General features: G+C 55.7%; 6 protein-coding genes across 6 annotated transcripts in view; 3 read left to right on the top strand and 3 right to left on the bottom strand.

The window, feature by feature from the left end:
- The window catches only part of L226DRAFT_547468 (uncharacterized protein), a gene marked incomplete at both ends in the record, with an annotated part of 1530 nt that extends 1182 nt beyond the window's left edge, over positions 1-348 (top strand). The window contains one exon of the mRNA XM_067682499.1: positions 16-348. Coding sequence (XP_067531767.1) covers positions 16-348 — 333 coding nt within the window. The remainder of the gene's footprint in view (positions 1-15) is intronic.
- Positions 349-1302: 954 nt separating this feature from the next.
- Positions 1303-2079, top strand: L226DRAFT_615704 (uncharacterized protein; the record flags this gene model as incomplete). Its single annotated transcript, XM_067686814.1, has 3 exons — positions 1303-1597; positions 1672-1983; positions 2045-2079. The coding sequence occupies 3 exons, from the start codon at positions 1303-1305 to the stop codon at positions 2077-2079; spliced, it is 642 nt and encodes a 213-aa protein (XP_067531766.1).
- A 4244-nt stretch (positions 2080-6323) lies between these two features.
- L226DRAFT_210778 (uncharacterized protein) lies at positions 6324-7118 on the bottom strand. Its single transcript, XM_067672915.1, has 3 exons — positions 6946-7118; positions 6485-6730; positions 6324-6430 (listed from the first exon to the last, which is right to left on the bottom strand). Exons 1-3 carry the CDS (start codon positions 6971-6973, stop codon positions 6405-6407), a joined length of 300 nt encoding a protein of 99 aa, XP_067531765.1. The 5' UTR covers positions 6974-7118; the 3' UTR covers positions 6324-6404.
- Positions 7119-8408: 1290 nt separating this feature from the next.
- On the top strand, positions 8409-9798 carry L226DRAFT_615703 (uncharacterized protein; the record flags this gene model as incomplete). The annotated part of the gene is made up of 3 exons (XM_067686813.1): positions 8409-9072; positions 9142-9497; positions 9570-9798. The coding sequence occupies exons 1-3, from the start codon at positions 8842-8844 to the stop codon at positions 9796-9798; spliced, it is 816 nt and encodes a 271-aa protein (XP_067531764.1). The 5' UTR covers positions 8409-8841.
- A 325-nt stretch (positions 9799-10123) lies between these two features.
- Positions 10124-12370, bottom strand: L226DRAFT_210702 (O-acetylhomoserine ami). Its single transcript, XM_067672914.1, has 12 exons — positions 12177-12370; positions 12013-12127; positions 11931-11956; positions 11831-11873; positions 11629-11775; positions 11549-11567; positions 11338-11492; positions 11222-11276; positions 10804-11155; positions 10536-10732; positions 10350-10450; positions 10124-10283 (listed from the first exon to the last, which is right to left on the bottom strand). Exons 1-12 carry the CDS (start codon positions 12209-12211, stop codon positions 10212-10214), a joined length of 1317 nt encoding a protein of 438 aa, XP_067531763.1. The 5' UTR covers positions 12212-12370; the 3' UTR covers positions 10124-10211.
- On the bottom strand, positions 12371-13190 carry L226DRAFT_210701 (uncharacterized protein). The gene has a single exon (XM_067672913.1). The coding sequence runs from the start codon at positions 13059-13061 to the stop codon at positions 12531-12533; it is 531 nt and encodes a 176-aa protein (XP_067531762.1). The 5' UTR covers positions 13062-13190; the 3' UTR covers positions 12371-12530.
- Between the last annotated feature and the right edge of the window lie 127 nt (positions 13191-13317).

Below are 13317 nucleotides of genomic sequence, written 5' to 3'. Positions count from 1 at the left end.
TTACTTGTCGACAAGAATGCTCGGTACCGGAATCGACCAGCCATTATGGAACCTCGTACATTCTATGGCCAATTATTGCACATCCTGGTCATTGATGTCAAGCCCATTCCGACAGCTGTCCCACCCAAGACAACTGATACAAAGCTCGTCCTCGGTGTCATTCGTACCTGTGTCACAGATGGTGACCACAACGTCCTCGACATCCACTATTACAAGAACCACGGACGTGTGGAAGTCGTCGAGATCACAACCATTCAATGTGTTGTTGGGCGCGTCAAGGACCGTGGCCGCTTTGCAATTATTGATAGAAGTGGTGCATTAGCACGTCCGGAATTCGTACATGACTAGGTGTGTTCCTTCTTTCTTTGCACCCACAGTACCGCATCCTCAACCTTACTAAATGAGGCCGTCATCTCCTACTGGATGCGCACCATGCTTAACACCATCCTCTACCTCAGCGCAGACAACGTCTTCGTGTCTATTGCCAAGAATTCCGACCGCTCGCCCAAGCGAACTCGACCGTTGTGGTGTGCGCAATTGTGTGCCCCATCCAGGATGAAACTGTCAATAATCCATCCGATGTGCGGTGGTACTGGCACATCGAGTTCCTCGCTGCCATCCGGAATCAGGCCCTTGAGGAGCCCGAGTCCGTCGTCGAGCTGCTCACGACACACACAGCGAAGACTTTGACTTCGCATGCGGGCTCGACTTTGGCCACTTTGGCGCATGTCGGTGCATGGTTTTCGTTTCGGACATCTCACTGTGGGTATCTGGCCGTAATTCTTTGTTTTAGGTGGACCCTCTCCTCCCGTGCCTCTGCACTCAAACTGCACACTCTTTACGTCTCCGCTCCCGTTGCTCGTGCCCCCAAACCATCCCAGGTAGCAAGTCTCATCTCGTACCACTGTATGGAACCTGCGACCCACTTGAAAAATATTTTCGCACCTCCGCCGCATACACATAATATGTACTATATACTTTACTCAGTGCTTTGATACCGTACAATCGGCACACAACCTCACCCAGCTGCCGCTCCCGTCAAGTAGCATGATTCCCGATTAGGCAACCTCAGCGCTTAGTCGAACTGGCTAGCATCCTGCCTGCCTTGTTATATCCTAACAGCGCGGTACATATAATAGGCATAGACGTATTCTTTGTGCACATAATAGACATAAGCGATATTTTGCTGAGCTTGCTGGGTTAAGCCACGTCGTTGAGAGCACGGCCAAGTAGGGGCCAATGGGCGCCTACGATCGCCATCCAGAGAGGGCGCTTACCATTGCCATCCTCTTTGCACTGACCATGTCGACCATGGAATATTCTACTGCTCTTGTCAAGACCCTTCGCGCTGTCTCTGTCAATAGCTCGCTGCTGGCCAGCAAATTTTCTTCTGCCACACCCACCCTTCAAGCCTGCCTCGACGCTGCTGCTGAGTTCCAGAAAGATGCCGACAACGTTCAAGCAATGTTCAAGATCGCCATGCGATCTGCTCGCAACACGACCGAGGATGAGGATGCGAAGGAGACAGATGACAACAAGGAGAATCAGGGAGATAGGGGGTTGGAGAGGGAGCCGGAGGGCAACTCCGATGAAGCAGGTACGTATCATTATACTCTATTCGATCTACGCACTCCCCATCCTCCCATTCTCTTAACCTCTCAACGATTCCAGGTACAACCAAACGAAACCTCGTAACCTGGGCTGAGCGCGTTGCCAATGATGTCGAGCTACGCCTTCACACCCGGATTATTCCAAGCATCCGGTGTGGCCTCGAGACATATCTCGACAACGACGTCATTCCCGACCTTGAAGACCGCCTACTTGTCAGACTCGAGCGAAGGCTTGGCCATTTCTCATCGGAGGAGAGTCCTTCTACTGTGGCCCACACCCTTAGGGACCCCCCTCCCCGGTACAATGCTCGTGAGTCCGTCTCTCCGGCTCGCAAGCGGAGCTGCGATCCTACGGGTCCTGAGGGCCGCATTGGTACGGTTCCCTAGATAATGTACTGCAATGTTTGTATACTGACTACTACATACACTTGCAGTCAAACGAGAGCGGCTCTCTGACTCGAATTCTTAGAGCAACGGTCGCGCGCAGGGATCACTGTCATTTATGTACCACTTTGTATCTTGTGACATCGTTTAACTCGTGCTACACGACACGTATCAGACGACGAGTGAAATTGCCTGGTATATCGGCAAGTCAAGTTGGTGACACACGGCGCCCAAGACCTGACGGCAAAAATCCGAGGTAATGTAGTGATCTTTCATGACACCGCATTCACTACCGAAATCACCCATCACTAGTTTCTCACTGCTTTGCGCAGTGAACTCGACTTTTCACCTGACAATCGCGGACCTCTTCCGGTTTTCCGGGCACGCAGTGATTGTCTTCTTGAGCCCCGCAGCAACCGGAGTGGAACGTCTTATGGTTAGATGAACTGAGGCTTGAGGGAGAGGCGGAGCGCCCGTGACGAGCGGATGACGGAAAGGGCCCGTGTGTAAGCTGGAGATAGGTACTTTGAAATATCCTGGGTTGTGGGTGCGGCGTGCGGGATGAGGAGGAGGTCGTGTGAGCTGGGTACATAACTTGAATACGTGCCCGAGCATCATTGGAGCCAGGCTCCTAACCAGCCTGCCTTGCGTCTTCGTTCAATAAATCCTCGCAGCGGTGGGACCAGGTAGAATCTGTGCGGAGGAGGATGAGGAGAAGGAAGACGTACCATCGCTACAGAATTACACACACCGATTATGTTCCGATTGATGGCACCACCAAAGTATTAGCATCCCGACTCAAATTTTAAACTCCTGAACTTTGTTTGTTGAAGAAGACGCAAGGCAGGCTGGCGAAAGATGCAGTGGGAAAGCTTGGTCAGCAATCGGCGCCTCCTGTTGCTGCCCCTTTGCAGAACTGTCTCGCGCAAACCCTGCACGCTCTCTGACGATGACGGATGCTCGAGGTCTTCGGCAAGCGACCATGTCTATGACAGATTCGCGTGTGCCGCGCCCAACTAGAGGGACACTCGCGTTCTCACCGGACTCCATCATGATTCTTGTGACTGCTTTCAATGTACTTGGCGACCAGTTTGTACGTGAGGCAGAGCTGCGATCGAGTGTCCGTCGAGAGCGGTAAGCACACGGTTGACAGTTTCCTCGCGCATGGTGGAGAGGGACGCGTCCGGACGCGATTCAGTACACGACAACGCGACGCGTTGAGGCGCGTTTCTGCGAGGCGCCGATTGCTGACCAAGCTTTCCCACTGCATCTTTCGCCAGTCTGCCTTGCGTCGTCTTCAACGAACAAGGTTCAGGAGTTCAAAAATCGAGTCGGCGATACAATTTGGCACTGCGGCCATCAATCGGACATTTTCGGTGTATCAAAGGCATGTGGCTGAAGGTACTGAACTTCTCCTACCTCCTCCATATCCTACCTCCCGCTGCTAGGATTTATTGAACGACGACGCAAGGCAGACTGGTTTGGAGTCTGCATTGGAGCCTGGTTCCAGAAGAGATGTCGAGGGAGAACGTTGAGCAGCGCCGAGTAGGGTTTGAACAGACTTCGGATGCGGTGTCATCAATTACAGTTATTATAAGTAGAGGAGCTGTGCGGGTTTGGCGAGAGGATCGTATGGACGAGAGGGCTTCGAATCGCGAGAAGGCAGGGCTGCGACACTCCTGGCAACTGCGGCATGCCTTGGGACCTTCTTGGACCTCGGTTGCCAAGTTGCAATTGGCAATACACGCGTGTCGACAACAGAAGGGAAGTTGCCCTTCGCACGACGGAGCGCCGTGCGTGAAGGATGAGCCGCGATGGTTTGCGCTGAGCGCGGCGCTGGCCGGCCGCGGCACGTTGAAACATGAGGATGTTCACGGCTGGATAAGTATGGTTAGGTGGATGTATGCGCGGAACATACGTCCGGGCGTGCGCTCGACAGACACTCCGAGGCTGGCATATGCCATGTCCCGAATCCGGAGCAACCATTTGTCTGAGGTGTTGACACTGTCTGAAACCCTTTCAGACGGGGGCCGTAGTACATCATACCATTCCCGATGCCACACCATGACCGGGACACCGCCAAGGCTAGCATGGGACACGGGTCGGACCCTTGTTGACGACGCTGGTGAGCCACCTCGGGTAAGGCAATCGCATGAATTGCAGCACGGGACAGTGCAAGTCCGGCTGGAGGCCCGACCCCATGGGGGCCTTATGATCTTCCCTCCCCCAACGACGCATGCACACTTGCATGCGGGATTTCCAAACCATGCTCGGATCTCAGGGTGCCAATTGCGTATGCCACGAAGGCATCAGCACCTGAGGCTAGTTCCAACCCGTATAGCTTCGGGGGAATGCTGCGGTTTGCTGAGAGAACCAAGTCCGTGCCAGGAAACTATACTGCACGCACGGCAAGTGGTCGTGACTTCGAGAAAGTTAAACGGGCGCACCTTCGATGAAGACCTTGTCCCCCCGCGGCGGACGGACAGTGCCATGTTGCCGAGCCATGCAGCGTGTCACGTCCTCCAGAGGATCAAGGTAATAATGACGCGTTCGCTGGTGTTGAGCGGATGTGATGGACGTATCCCGGGGATCCGGATGCTACATCCAGCCCGAACTGTGGCAGCGATCATAGCTCGTTCAATGCGACCAATCTGGCGTTTGAACGGCAAGCATGCGGACGGTAATCCAGGACTCGAACCAGGATCTATAGTGCATTTCAGTCAATTTGGATAGTACGGCTGTCAGAAGAAGGGTTGAACGTGCACAGAAGACTCGGTACGCACCCCACATACATCAGGCGTCGAAGAACGAATGCATGTGGATGTGCTAGGCCATGCTCGGACTTTAGGGTGCTGAATGCGTATGCCACAAAGGCGTTAGCACAGAACACGGACACTACATTCATCCGGACACGCTGCCTGTCCTGTGACAAAGTAGATGGGCGTACCGTCTCACGGATGCTGCACCCTGAGCTGAGCTGCGGACCGAGAACATGTGCTTGTCTCTCGTTTCTTGGTACACTGTCACGGAGAGACCTACAGCGCGCATATAATCAGTAAATATTCAGTGTCACAGGACAGCAAGCGACACAGGGAGATGGACGCACCCCATGGACGGTGGCACCGTTCTCCCGTTCACCCAAAGGGGTACTGAAAAGCCATGACAGCCCAGCGAGACCTGTCTGTTCTTCGTATCTGTCGTGGAACGACGATCATGTGAATGGCTAGCTAAGAGAGCGCATACAATACAGTCAGTTACAGGCTCGGCGTGACAGGGCAAGCATACAGCGAGCCCACCAGCACGTCCCGTAGTGCATCACATCATGCTGAGCCTTCTGGGGTCGGAAGTGCGTGCATCCTCGCATCACTAAGCAAGTGCCAAGCGGACGTCCTGCAAGAGTTTCGCATGTAAGCCCGAGGGACGCGTATGCTGACAGGAAGGGATGTGCGCTGTCTCGTCACGTCGAAGAATCTCGATGTAGGCCCCTGTAGAGAGCGGCGGTGGCTCAGCAAGTTGCGAGAGCCATGTCTTCGGTATGGGGAGCACGCACGCGAACAGCCATATGGACTCCATAGGAGTCACTAGTGCTGTCTAGCATGCCAGTGACAGTGACATGGCATCGAAGTGATCAATCCGGGGCGAACGCCACGAAGGTCTAGGAAGGTCGGAAGGTCCGTTCACCCACACGACCCTGAGCTGCGGAGGACGACGACGACTGGGACCAAGGGCATGGGCATCAGCCCAAGGAGGAGCGCATATACAAACGTAGTCAGTTCTACCTGTGACAGCACAATTCAGATATGGCATCCGAACGAACACGTTACGCCACGAACGTCCAAGAACGTCGGAGCCTACGTTCACCCGCACAGCACCACGACACGAGGCCCTCGACGAGTGAATCACAAGCTGCAGAAGACCGACACGCGAGCTCTAAGCATGGATATTTCATCTAGGAAGGCAGGAAGGGACGCGCGTACCTTGTCGCGGGCAACTGCGGACGACGACACGACGCGACTGAGATCCATCCGAGTCCGGAGTTAGCCACGCCCACGTCCTCGCTGTCATACGGCGAGCATGTGAATGTCCTGCTTGCACCGGAGCGCACATCAAAGCCAGTCTCGGAGTCAGTTCGTACCCAAAGTGAAGTGACATGAAAGAGGGGACGTACAGGGTCACCCCTGTCGGCACCGGGGACAGGTCACAGCATAGAGCTATACCTTACGTGGTGCTATCCGGCCACGATGACTGACGGAGGTTGCTTCATTAAGCAAGGCTGGGTCTTGGCTCCGGACGCATGAGGTGCGTGACAATCGAGAACTGTCGAGGACGGTCTACCACCGCGGAGACTAGTCACTCCGGAAGGCAAGCGGGGTCGGGAGGCGTCCTTGGCCGACTCGGCGTACGTCGTGGTCACTCCGAATTGAGATCGAAGAACCCTGAGATACCCCAGTCATTCAAAGTGCGACTGGGATGAATGGGAGTATACCGACGCGTAAGCGCAGGCCGCTTCTTTGCTTGGTAATCACACTCCGGAGCTTTCATGAGCCTATGGGAAATGCCCGAGCGGAGAGGAGATGAATTGAAAGAAGGGGTGTGTGGATGAAGTGTAGGGACCCCGAGCGAAGACGGTCTTGGATATCGGTTTGGTAATGAAGTGGCACGAGGAGTTTCCCGGAGCCTGCTGAACCTCGCCGGTCGGTCTTCGCACGAATGGTGCAGCGGATACGACATCGGAGCTGTATGGCGCAAAGAGTTTCAGTCAGCAGAAGGAAGCAGACACACTGCATCGCGCGACTTGGCCCGCGTCCGCGAGACCTCCGACTCGAGCGCTCGTATGGTATGACGTCGGTGCTCGGATGAGCGGCCGAAAATGGGAATTGGGCAATGGACGTAGCGCGCCGGGGGGTTCGAATCTGAGCGATGCGTGCATTATTGACGCGAATTTGCTCACCTGTGCACCCACACGCCTTGTACTGCATAATGCATAATATCAAGCATGCATCGACGTCAACGCATCTCGCGAGTCCCTGCAAGTGTCAGTGCAAGGCAATGCAGAGATGATCCTACTTAGGTTACCCCAGGGCGCATCCGACCAACTCGCCGGACTGGTGAGTAAGCACACTAGAGCCTGGCGGAACGCCGAGGTGGACGGCCGCCGCCACGAGGATTGGTGGGATGTCAAGAGAATACAAGGACACAGTGCTGTAGGCCCGGGAATGATTTGAGTGGGTGATGGTGGTATAGCAGTGGATGCGGTGGCACATACGTCACTTCGCGCTCGGCGCCGTCGGAACCTGTTGTGTTGAACCGAACAGCTCAGATGTTCTTGACCCTCAAGCGCAGTATTCATGAAGCGTGAATTTGAGGCCAGGAATTGGCGGCGGTAAAGGAACCAGTGAGAGATATTGAAGTACATCGGGATCATGGGTTAGCTGATTATGAGCATATTCAAGAAGATATTGAAGACACTCGTAGGACCTGGGTGGATGGTGGTCGTTGTGGTAGGCCGGCATTGCGTTCTTGTTCAGCTGCCTCAAGTCTGCCACGTGGGCCCCGCGAGGGCGCTTGCAAGGTAAGAGGCTCGAGTTCGCGCTTCTCTCTCAGCTTGATCCTTGATCCAGTACGGATGTCGTAAGTTGTTCATCTCTTGTGCTTGTATGAGGTCCCATCCAAAGTTATCTGGAGTAGGATATAGGGTTACCGCTGTATACTCCAAGTCTTTCCGCCGCGCCCGTCTGGCTAAGCTACTACGGTCCCAACATGTTCTGGGACATATATACTATGACGACGCCGACGAAAGAGCAAGATGTTTTGAGTTACTTGGTACTTGAAGTATCCGAGATGTACGAGTGAGTACTCGGGTAGAGGCTGGTTGTACTACTGGCCAGCACTGGCTTCCCAGCATCCAGATCTCCTCCCTTCGCCCAGCCGACATCGGAACGTCTCGCGGCGTCATGCGAGGAGTGCAGTACTTGTGAGTCTCCGATGTGTGTATTGTTGAGAGCTCGACTCATCGGGCTGAGTGCTAGACTTGTCCTTACATGCGCGACCTTGACATGGGCTTCAAGCGCCTAAGAATTCGCCCTGCGGCCGTACCGGGGATTCATCCGCCGCTCGAACGAGTCTGGTGTCTCCAAAATATTACAACTAGCTGAAGGAAGACGGCCCGCAAAGTCTCTCACGCCTGCAGATAACAAAGGCGAGTCAGTGTCTCAGGCTCCCTTACAAGACTTCACAGACTTTCCTCCAAGAACCGGCCTGTGCACCCTGAAATGGCTGGCGTGGCCTGTGAAGGTCAGATGCTCCTTCCTCTCCATTGCGAACTCACGCCTTCATAGCATAGGCCTTTGTGTGCTTTTGAACGGCGCATTGGCATTCAAGGCTTCTCGCGCCACTACGCACCCCAGCCACGACGACTTCATTTCGGGTGATCGTACATCACGCCGGGGGGACAGAGGAGGGTATGCTTTGCTTTGCATCGTCGTACTAATCATCATCATCATCATAATCATAACAGATCGTGATCGTTATCAGGACCTATTGTCCATTGTTGACCTTTGTGCATTGGTGCATTGGTGCTGCGACCCTTCACCGCCGATCGTCTCCACAAGGCCACACGCCCCGGGCCACATCAAACCATCCCTCCGCACCCCGCGCGCAGTCACCAGCAACGCAGTTTGTCTCTGGCCACCCGCGTTCTGTATAAAAGGCGCCTCTCCCCCCTCTGTGCTTCTTGGTTCCGCCACCATTCGTCCTCGCCCTCGTACGGTCATCATCCGCATCCGCTTCATCCGACCGCGTACCTCGCCCCCCTCAACATCCCCGCGTCTCGCAACCACAGAGAAACATGCCCCTCTTCGACATCGCGCTCCCGAAGCCATTCGTAAAGGCGCTTGTCGGAGGAAAGGGGAAGGGGAAGGGGAACAAAGGTGCGGGTGACAAGCGGCGCCCGAGCTGGGTAAGGCTCGGACGTAGCATCGCGACCAAGGGGCGGATTCAAAGCCAGGAGAAGAACCGCCTTCAAGAACGGGCGTCCAAGCGGTCCGGCGCTGGTACGTTGCGCAAGACGACGTCGTCGGTATGTCTGATTGTTCCGGTGGTTTGTGGGGTGTGTGTGGTAACCGTGCTGTGGTTTCTGCGATTCTAGCCTTGCGTCCACCTCGAGCCAACCGAGGACAGACGCCACTACGAGCCGAACCTCGAACACCACGGCCACGGCAACGTCGACGAGGAACACGACCTAACACGCCAGTGGACCCGCATGCCGCATGACGCCGCCAGCCCCCGAGAAGCCCGCTACAGCCTCTCAGCGGCCGACGACGGCGACTTTGACGAGAACAGCGTGTCTCGCCCGGAGTCGTCCCTCTCGTTCGGCGGGAAGGCGTCCTCGGAGGCATCTGACTCCTCCGACGACACCGCCGTGCCCTCGGAGGGGACCGCGACCCCAGTCAATAATCTGTCGCGGTCCCCATCCTACAAGAAGGACGCAGGGCATCACATGCAGTGAGTACCCTTCCTGGATCGTCTCGAGAGTCAGTTGTGGTTGCACGTGCTGACGAGAAGGAATGCAAATAGCTCACCGTACCAGTCGTGGGCGTCGAGTCCGCTCGCGGAGCACCCCCCGTCGACGGTCGTGTACCCGTACGGGCTGCGCCTCGTCCCGAAGCGCGAGGGCCGCGCGCCGCAGGACGAGTACTTCGACAAGGTGCTCGCGAATATGCACTCGTTCGTCCCGCTGCACTCTGCGATGGCGTTCAACGGCGAGGGCCAGGGCGTGGGCGTGGGCGTGGGCGAGGGCGAGTGAGGCCCCGAGGACCGAGGGAGCCTGGGTGTTGGACACGTCCACGCGCAAGGTTATATATTCCTATCTATCGTCCACATCGCCCTTTCGCCGCGTTGGTCGCGCCTTCGAGCTGTCTGTCCTTCGCTCGTACCTGGCCGACCCCCCGACGGTTGCTTTGTCTGCCTTGGCGGCGGAGTGGCGGAGTGGCGTGTGTGTGTTTCGCAACCTTTGTACTCTACTCGGCCTGTTGTGTATCATTTTCTTCCATTTCTCGCTTGCACGCTGCACTGTACCCGTGTATTTTCCCGTTTGTATACATGTCAACTGGATTGTTTTGTAGCGATTCGTCCCCAATCTGATGGCCCGGATCTTTCGTGCTCAGTGTGTCATGCCACGGGACCCGAGCTTCCGGAATTATCTATTTGTACCTGGACTCAAGGAACGACCTTCAAAGCATTGTCAAAGTCTGCGATGATGTCCGAGATGTTTTCGATGCCGACAGACACCTGGGTCCTTTGTGTCAGCCACCGGCCGCGCGAGCTCAAACGGCTATCGAGGACACGGATACTTACGCGAATGAGGTCTGGGGTGACGCCCGAGGCGAGCTGCTCCTCCGGCGTAAGCTGTTGGTGCGTCGTCGTAGCCGGGTGTATGACGAGTGTCTTCGCGTCGCCTGACAAAGAGAGAGTCCAAGTGGCAAATGCCATGGCTTAGCCGGCGGAGTAAAGTGCGCAACTTGAATGACACCAAGGACGTACCGACGTTTGCGAGGTTGCTCGCCAGCTTCATCTTATCCACGACCTCGCTCCCGACCCGGGCGTCACCCTTGACGCCAAAGGTGAGCATGCCGCCAAAGGCGTTCGGGCGCAGGACGCGAAGGGCGTCTTGGTACGATTCGTGGGACTCGAGACCAAGGTAGGACACCCAGGCGACCTTTGGGTGCTTCTCCAGCCACCTGTACATGTCATTCAGATCTTCTGCTTTTTGCACTGATGGTGCAGCGTAAGAAGAAGAGAAAGAACCTACTTGGCTAGTGCAAGCGCGTTGTCGGAGTGCCTCTGCGCTCTCAGACTCAACGTCTCCAAGCCCTGAAGAAGGAGAAAGGCGGCGAACGGGTCCATCGCGGGTCCAAGGTCGCGCAAGACGTCCAGGCGGACTTTGACAGCGAGGACGGCTCTGCCAAAGGTCTCGACGAAGCGCATCCCGTGGTACCCCTCCGCGGGCTCGGTGAAGTCCGGGAACTTGCCTGAGGCAGCCCAGTCGAACTTGCCGCCGTCGATGACCACGCCGCCGAGGACGGTGCCGTGTCCCCCAATCCACTTCGTCGCGCTGTGGGTGACGATGTCGGCGCCGTGCTCGATGGGTCGGATGAGGTATCCTGTTGCCAGTGAGTCGTGTCAGCGGTGCCATGTTCTGGAGGGATGGGCACCGTGAGAATACGCACCTCCAATGCCAAATGTGTTGTCGACGATGAGTGGGATACCGTTCTTGTGCGCGACCTGCAGGGATGATCAGGCCTGCCACACATAGGTTGTCAGTTGAACTGAATAGCGGACGTACGTCAGCGAGCTCTCGGAGGGGCGCAACTGTGTTTCTCGGGTTCCCGATGCTCTCCACATAGATGGCTTTCGTGTTGTCGTCGATAGCGGCCGCGAAGTCCTCAGGTGCTTGGCTACTGACGAACTTGACTCCGATGTTGAATTTCTTCAGAAACACTGGGCCCGTATGATTTAGTGGGTTGCATAGGGAATGGTATCGACAGATGGCTTGCCTTTGAACTGATTGTATGTCTAATAATACGAAGGTAAATGTTAGGAGACAGCTAGGTATATCCGGGTAGGTAGTACTTACTCCGCCATAGAGGTATGAGGACGAGATGATGTTGTCTCCTGCATGGCAGATGGCAGCGATAGCCATAAACTGTGCGGCATGGCCGCAAGAGGCCGCAACCGCTGCAACGCCGCCCTCGAGAGCGGCCATACGCCTCTCGAAGACACTCTACATTGAATGTTAATACAACGGGGTCAAATACGACGGCCGCACTGTCACACACCACAGTCGGGTTCCCCATGCGGGAATAAATGTTACCGAGGGACCTGTGAAGCGATCGTATCGTCGGGGCTGAGGAGAATTGACTGCGTGGAAGGCCGCACCTCAGACCGAACAAGTCGGCACCATGCTGCAAAGCGTGGTCGTCAGTTACTTCAACCGAGAGGAGGAAAGTGTAGTGCGAACCTTGGAATCGTTGAACACAAAGCTTGTGCTAGCGTAGATGGGTGGCGCGCGAGCATTGGTAGCAGAGTCGATCTCTTGGCCAGCGTGAAGCTGCAAAGTCTCAAACTCGGGCTCCCTGTACATATATAAGCGGCGTGCACTTGCACCGAGATGTGGAGACTCACTTGTAGAAGTTCGTCGATGCGGTCGGGGGAAGCATGGCGACTAGGAGGATGTGGATGTGCTTGCTGGTCGACTCAGCTTCCTGTGTCTGGTGTTATATACCTGCGCGGACCATACGGTGGCATATTCAGTAGCACATGTAGAGGATATGGCGCGACGATGGCGACGAGGCGCAGAGGAGAATCTCGGAGCGTGTGTCGCTCAGGCTCGTGCGGCATCGGGGTAGAATGGGAAGGCGTGTATGCACGCGCAGGGACCGGAGAGCTGACCCATTACATTTGAAGCTGGCGGTCCCGGAGGAGACCGACGATGTGGTTGTATACTTCGCATGAGTCGTGATACCTTCCTACGGAGAATCAGGTGAGCGTGTTCGCGGGATAGAGCGCTGGGAAGGGGCCTGCACAGACAATATCGCCAGTGCAAAAGGTACGCTCCCTCATCACGTCTACTAAACCTGGAGCTGCAATGCAACGATTGCAGATTGATACAGAACGCTGCATAGTACAGCAGTGAAGGTGGCTGAAGACTGTGCGGTTGCTGAGCAGCGAGCCGGTCCCTGGAAGTTCTGCGTGTGACTGAGAAGACTCCCTGCTACCGGTGGCAACCGATTCGGATGCCGACCAGTCACGAAGTGGGGAGGAGTATCCATCGAACATGCCGAAATCTCGACACAACACGTCCACGGCCACTGAACTCCCAGATGTCTCATGAGCTGCGTATGCAAAATGATACATATCCGGTCTGGAGGCATTTTTTCGAACTGCCATCTGGTAGGGGTCGAACAGACCAAAGGAAACGAGTCCTGTTGTTGTAGGAACGAGGAGGACGAAGTGGACATACCCAAGCTGCCTCCGGAGCGGTACGGGTTGGCTGGGTAATGCAGTCATGTGAAGCAAGTACCCCCGTATGGGTAGTCAGGCGCCATCATTGAAACAAGCCCAGCGTGATGGATACTGGAGCGTTGCTCGATTTGCCAAGGCCCAAGGGCTGGGATTCACGCCACAGCCTATCTGCGAGCTTCCTTGTATACATCGGTGAGTAGGAAAGGACAGTAAAGTAGAGTCGCCGTACAATAAGAGCGATAGACATGTAGACGAGGAAGCGTCGGTCGTCAGGCTCGAATTGGATCGTGAGTTCTCTGGC

The sequence above is a fragment of the Lentinus tigrinus genome, assembly GCF_003813185.1.
Source record: "Lentinus tigrinus ALCF2SS1-7 unplaced genomic scaffold L226scaffold_31, whole genome shotgun sequence".
NCBI classification, from domain to species: domain Eukaryota; kingdom Fungi; phylum Basidiomycota; class Agaricomycetes; order Polyporales; family Polyporaceae; genus Lentinus; species Lentinus tigrinus.
The sequence above is the reverse complement of the archived record's forward strand: the minus strand, read 5'-3'. Positions and strand labels throughout refer to the sequence as shown.